Consider the following 6,265-nt stretch of genomic DNA (forward strand, 5'->3'; position numbering starts at 1 on the left):
ATATTGGTGCCGGTGCTGCTGCTCATATTTTTACTAGGATAGGTTTTGCTATTGCTAGAGGTGTGGGGGCCCAGATTGTCTCTAGGCTTCCCACTAATTTTTTGTAAGTTTTAAAACTTTTAAGTTAATATAATTTCCATTTCATAATAATAATAATAATAATAATAATGTTTTTTTCCTTCAAATAATAATAATAAAAATAATAATAATGTTTTTTTACCCTTCAAATTTTAATGTTTATAAATTGAAAAGCTTTACTTGTTGTCGCAACCTTTCTTTTTACAATTTACAATTAGTTACAAGTTTAAAAAGCAAAAGGAAAAGAAAAAGAAAAAAAAAAAAACAATCACCATACAATTCTAGAACCCTCTGTTGCCAGGTACCACCACCAACGTCAATCAAAAACTCCGACAACACCGAAAGCTCATTACTCACAATCTTACCTGAATCCCCGTTTTCGGTCATTAAAAAAAATCGATCGATTAGATATATTTTGTGAAAGGTATTATTCTAGGGTTTTATTTTCCTTTGCCACGTCGTTTATTATATGTCGGTTCTAAGGCCATATTGTTATTATTATATTTAAATTTAATTAATTTTCTTTAACTATATATAATCATTAGCGTGTGTAATATCGATTCATGTTTACGGTATAAATTAGCTTTATTCAGATTAGGTATATATATGCATATATGCGAATTACCTTTCACGCGATTTATGTGCTTTTAGCTTTTTATAAATTTAGGAAATACAGTAAGTGTTTTCTTTTAATTACCGTAAACTGATTTATTGTATCTTCGTAATTGTAATACTCCGAAATATTTTGATGCAACTTGTTTGATTTCTTAAACTGCACATATTTTAGTATTATCACTTTTATCATGAAATATTGTATTTATATTTATTGTTGGTAAAGACCAGAAAACTTTAGATTTCTTTTTATGTTTGATTAAAATTAAATCTTATGTTGCTAATGTGTGCTAGTTTATGAGCTGATGTGTAAGTTTGAGGCAAAGGGTGATTCTTTTGATACTTTGTTAATATGTGGAAATTGATTTCTTTTCACTTGATATAATTTGTTGACCAGTTTGTTAGATTGAACTGGTACATGTCTAAAAGTGGACTCGATTTAATATTGAGTTAGGTTAAGACTTATGATATGTGATGTATCTGGTGTACTACATATATGTGGACATGTAGTTTTTGCTACTTTACTTGAGGTCTGTTTACTTTCTACTTAATGATCTATTTCTGTACAACTCACGTAAGTAAAATTACCGGTTTTTTGCCACTTAATCTGAAAATTGGTCTGTTTCTAGGAGACATAGAATAAGACACGCCTTCCCATGCCTTCCCATTAAGAGGCAAATGGAAACATCGGCAAATTTAGAAAAAAATAAACAGCCCTTAGAGTGCATTGTCCTTGTTCAAGATTCTGCCTTTTTCTACCAAATGCAACATTTTCTGTATATTTTGTGACATATGATCCTTACATGATTGCTTGATTCTTGGGTTTATAGCTTTATATATGTTCTCGAGTCTGTTAAACAACTGGGTTAGTTCTCTTATGATCGGTATACATAACTTGTTTCAACTGCTTGATACTTTTTAGGGAAATAGTTTGAAAAAGATGCAAGGTGGGAGAGGAAGAGGTAATCCTTTCTTTGGTTTTAGCGACCCGTTTGCTGATTTCGGTGGGATGCCGGGCCTTTTTGGAGGACGGGACCCATTTGATGACCCGTTCTTTACCCGCCCATTTGGTGGAATGCTATCATCTGGTCTTGGGGGAAGCCCTTTCATGGACTTGAATTCAATTGGAACAAGCTTATTTGGTCCGAGACCAAATCCTTTCATGGTTGAACAAGCTCCTAGAATTCATGAAAGCAGACCTTCGTTTCCAAGTAATTCAAGGGGACCAATTATTGAAGAACTGAACTCCGATGATGAAAACGAGCAACATGATGCTCAAGACAGAAACCTAGACAATCCTCGAAGGCATGGTAGGTCCGGGATGCAACCTTATGTTCAGCACCCTGATGAAGAATTTGAAGGTAAACTGTATCTTTACCATCGCCTTAAAAATACTCGTGTAACGTTATGTTTTTACTTTTTTATTACTAAATATGGAGTCTTTTTATGAAACTAACAAAATAAATGATATTTACCAAAGATCTAGATAACAGTGAATGTGTGAAGTGGCCAATGCTCAAAAGGAAAGTAATGATTCCTAAACTGAATATATTGGCATGCTTCAAGATGTATGCTTTTTTGTTATTTTAGCCAGCATGCACATAATTGATAGTATGGTAATCTTGGCTTGAGTATCTAATTTGCTTTATAGCATAAAGCTAAGTACTTTATGACTTATGAGTTCTGAATTTTAAAAACTATGAGTTGTCTTAGTTAACAAAAATGCACATGAATAAATAATCTTGTTGCAGGTAGAGAGATGAGTCGGGCCCAATTTGGGAACGAGTTTAGTATGATGAATCATCCGATTTCACGTCCACAAGGTCATAGCTATACCTTTCAGAGCTCGACTGTTACCTATGGAGGTTCTAATGGAGCATATTATTCTTCCTCTTCAACAAAGAGGAGTGGTAGTGATGGGGTGTGTAATTTAAACGCATTTTATAAAACTTTTATTCTTTATTTTTCATAACTTTGAACGATGTGGTTTTTCAGCTGAGATTTGAAGAATATAAAGAGGCCGATTCTGTTACCGGTCAGGCAGCTCATAGGGTTTCAAGGGGAATTCATGATAAGGTAATTTGCAACCTGGTTGTGATTAATTGCTCATGTTTTTTTACATTGTGGTTGTATGCAGAGGTGAATCTACCCTTTGACCCGTACCACTAGTTTGAAACTTTTGTGTAGAAAATACTCTTTAAAATGTATAGGTCACCACTAAATTTAACTACAGAACCGCGTATATTTTTCAAATTTATAGTTATTCCTTTAAAATGTATTGGATACCACTAAATTTAACTAGTTGGACCCCATATATATTTTGAATTTGTAGGTTTTTAAGATAAACAACCATTATAATAACATTCAAATATAATTAATACCGAAAAAAAAAATTGGGACCCCATTGAGTTTTGTTTCTGGAGTTGCCACTGTATGCGTGTACTACGATTTAATCCCTTGTGTTTAGGCCTAGCAGGCTAATAAATTTTCGTCACTAAGAACCATTTGTGATGCAAGGGCCATACCGTTACAAGGAATCTGAAATCAGATGGTCAGGTGGATACAATGCAAATGTTGCACAATATTAATGAAGGTATATAAATTTGAATTATTATTATTTTTGTTTGTTTGTATATAATGCAACTTTTAAGGTGATACGCGAACAAGGTTGTAAAAGTCGCGAGTCGGGACGAGTTGGGCGTTGACCAAAGTTGGATTTTATTACTAAAAAAATAAACATACATATATTAGACATAAATATATCAAACACAAAACATAAAAATTTCAAACATAGATGTATGGTACAAATTCAATTTTTAAAAGTATTAAAAAGAACAACGTTGAACTTGACCGACTCAGACCGACTTTGACTCGAATTTTTATTGTTCACTGACTTTTTATCCTTTTTTGGGCGAAATGGGACGGGTTAGCCTCAAACCGACACGTCGGCCGACTTTTACAACTGTGTATGTGAATAGGTCGTAACTCATAGCATATGTCCTGATTGTAGATGAGCTTGGCGGGTTTGAAGAGGCTTGGAAGGGAAAGGCTAGGCAGCATCTACCTGGGTGGAGCGGCGGACCCACTAATCATGAAGGTAATTATTGTTATTTACAGTATGACCTAATTGAGCTAATTAATGCATTGTATTATGTAATTTGAATGCTGATATTTTTAAATTAATCTTTTAGGGTTGGGGGAAACAAGAAGGGGCGGTTGGGCACTGCCTTCAACTGAGCGGTCAGGACATGGATTAATGGACCATGGTAGTTCATCTGGATCCCACGTGGGTGTGAGAAGGAAACCAGATGGCGGTGAGAATCGTCAATCATCCAAGATTAGAAGGCACTAAAACTATCTATGTAATTTGGTTAACGCGCGCTTGATATTTTATTTACATATATATAACTGTAAAACGAGGCAAAAAATGGTGTCTGTTCTGCCCGTTACCCTGTTTTGCTTGCAAAATATGGTATGACTAAACTTGAGAATAAGAAGTCTGGGACATTGTCTAATTGGTATGTTAAGATTAAACAATGTGGTAGAATTGGAAACATAGATGAGTTGATAAACTCAATTATTGTATGTTTTGTTCACACATATATAAATTTATTATGAGTTACACAATTTGTCTCTGAGTGGGACCTGTCGGTGAGATCGTCGTTAGAGTGTCAACTTTTATCCTTCTATATTTTAAGCTTACGTCAATATTTATTGTCGCAAATTGCATGAGTAAAGCTTTTTGTATGTTTTTATGGGAATCAAAACCACCACGTGCTAAGAAGTTTGGTTTTGTTTGGCAAGAGCAACTTAAGGCCTTTTGTTCGGAGAAACCCGAACTGGTTTCTCTCCCAAAGATGATGTTTTGCAGACGCTTGTACAGTCATAATTCTATATAATGCGTAAAAACAGGAAATTTATATTATATTATAATAATGAACCAAAAACGTGAGCAAGTAAGGCAAATTAATTGTCGTTTATCTTAAAGAAATAAACAGAACAATTCATATATATGAAACATTTCTTAGATTAATATTTGAACCAACACACGCATAATATTGCTGAGTTGTAAAACCGACATCTATTATTGTGATCAAAGAATTTGAAAGCTGAAATGGTCGAACAGACGCAGCATAACTTATTAAACTCAACTTGGAAGCTAAATCCTCCCTTGAGAGGGTCTCAACCTGCAAGTTTTACACTATTTAATCTCAAGGTTATTATAGTCGTTTCTTAAAAAGTATGGATGGTAATAACTTTTCGAAATAAACGTTATCTACATCAATGGTAACAATTTATCTAATGCAAAAGTTATGTCTTCTAAGAAATGTTTGCAATACTCGGCAAATAAAAATAGCAAACTCTACTCCTTTAATATCCATTTTGTACCTATAAAGCGGAGTATAAAAAACGGCCATATGGCATAAAAAGATAACACATTGCTTAAACTTCTATTCTAGGTAATTAGCAGCTTATCGCAAAAAATTTATCGATGTTTCGAAATCCCGATTTAAGGTAATTATGTAAGATATGTGCGTACCGGCACCATGATAGAGGAAAAGTTCAACATGGTCGAAGTTACGGAAACTTCAGCTGCTATATCACCATTGGATAACCAGATTATACTACCTCAAATAAGAATGTTTGAAACCTAGTTACTACGAATTGAATTATTTTATTGTTAAACACCTTAGAAATTATTGTTAAAGATTTGGTTCTTATCTGAGCTGCAATGAAATCGACAAAATCGGAAATAAATGGTTCATGTGGGCCACTCGGGGTTCTTGTTAAGACATATCGTCGGTGGCGGAACTTGAACCTGACCCGAGATGGAGCGAAATACAAGATAGTAAATACTTTTCATTTAATAAATTATGAAATATAATTATAATGAATAAAACAAGATTGAGACCTCCAGTTTTTGGTAACAAGCAAATGCTATAGAGTCGATACTTTACCCTAAATCCATCTCAACAGTTATTAAGATCTCTAAGTTGGGGGTTCGAGTCCTGCTTAGGACAATTTGTATATATGTTTCGTGGTTAATTCATGTAATAGTGTGTGTGAGTTTGCTTTTCAAAAAAAAAAGATCTCTAAGTTGGGCACTACCAGCTGGCATTAAACTCTTAACTTCCGATTTGGGTACTTAATTTTAACTTTCAATAGATAAATAGAACAAAAAAGTCTGTTCGGAACACATTTTACAATAGTAAGTCATCGTAAGATTTCTTGAAACAACTTGGTATTTCTAACTAGATTGTAACATAAGATATTATGATGAATGGTTAATAAAATGTAAATATAATATTTTAGATAGGAATGAGTAAAATAAATAAATAGTGATATATACATGTAATAATAAATCACCGGATAATTACAAATTAAAACGTCAAAAGCACATTCGAACATTGTCTCGTACAAACCCGATTTATTACAACCAAGTATTTGACTAAGTGACTGATTATTCGAAACCACAAAATCACTTTCAATACGTGAATATCCGATGACCACCTTATATCTCTTGGGCTCGAAATCCGAAAAATATACTCCGCCCGTCTAAAAAAAAACTGTCTAC

The 6,265-nt window shown here is 33.6% G+C and overlaps 1 protein-coding gene across 1 annotated transcript; it reads left to right on the forward strand.

Annotated features, from left to right (window-relative positions):
* Positions 1–324: 324 nt before the first annotated feature.
* Positions 325–4,302, forward strand: LOC139852812 (uncharacterized). The gene is made up of 7 exons (XM_071842147.1): positions 325–502; positions 1,613–2,051; positions 2,442–2,611; positions 2,686–2,766; positions 3,208–3,283; positions 3,701–3,787; positions 3,882–4,302. The coding sequence occupies exons 2-7, from the start codon at positions 1,631–1,633 to the stop codon at positions 4,040–4,042; spliced, it is 996 nt and encodes a 331-aa protein (XP_071698248.1). The 5' UTR covers positions 325–502; positions 1,613–1,630; the 3' UTR covers positions 4,043–4,302.
* The last annotated feature ends 1,963 nt before the right edge of the window (positions 4,303–6,265 follow it).

Source organism: Rutidosis leptorrhynchoides, chromosome 6 (genome assembly GCF_046630445.1).
Source record: "Rutidosis leptorrhynchoides isolate AG116_Rl617_1_P2 chromosome 6, CSIRO_AGI_Rlap_v1, whole genome shotgun sequence".
NCBI lineage: Eukaryota > Viridiplantae > Streptophyta > Magnoliopsida > Asterales > Asteraceae > Rutidosis > Rutidosis leptorrhynchoides.

Bases quoted from the DNA above. Each gene is read 5' to 3' on its own strand.
- LOC139852812 (XM_071842147.1), top strand. From the start codon at position 1,631: ATGCAAGGTGGGAGAGGAAGAGGTAATCCTTTCTTTGGTTTTAGCGAC. The intron at 2,612-2,685 runs GTGTGTAATTTA...GTGGTTTTTCAG, and splicing joins AGAGGAGTGGTAGTGATGGG to CTGAGATTTGAAGAATATAA. The intron at 3,284-3,700 runs GTATATAAATTT...TCCTGATTGTAG, and splicing joins GTTGCACAATATTAATGAAG to ATGAGCTTGGCGGGTTTGAA.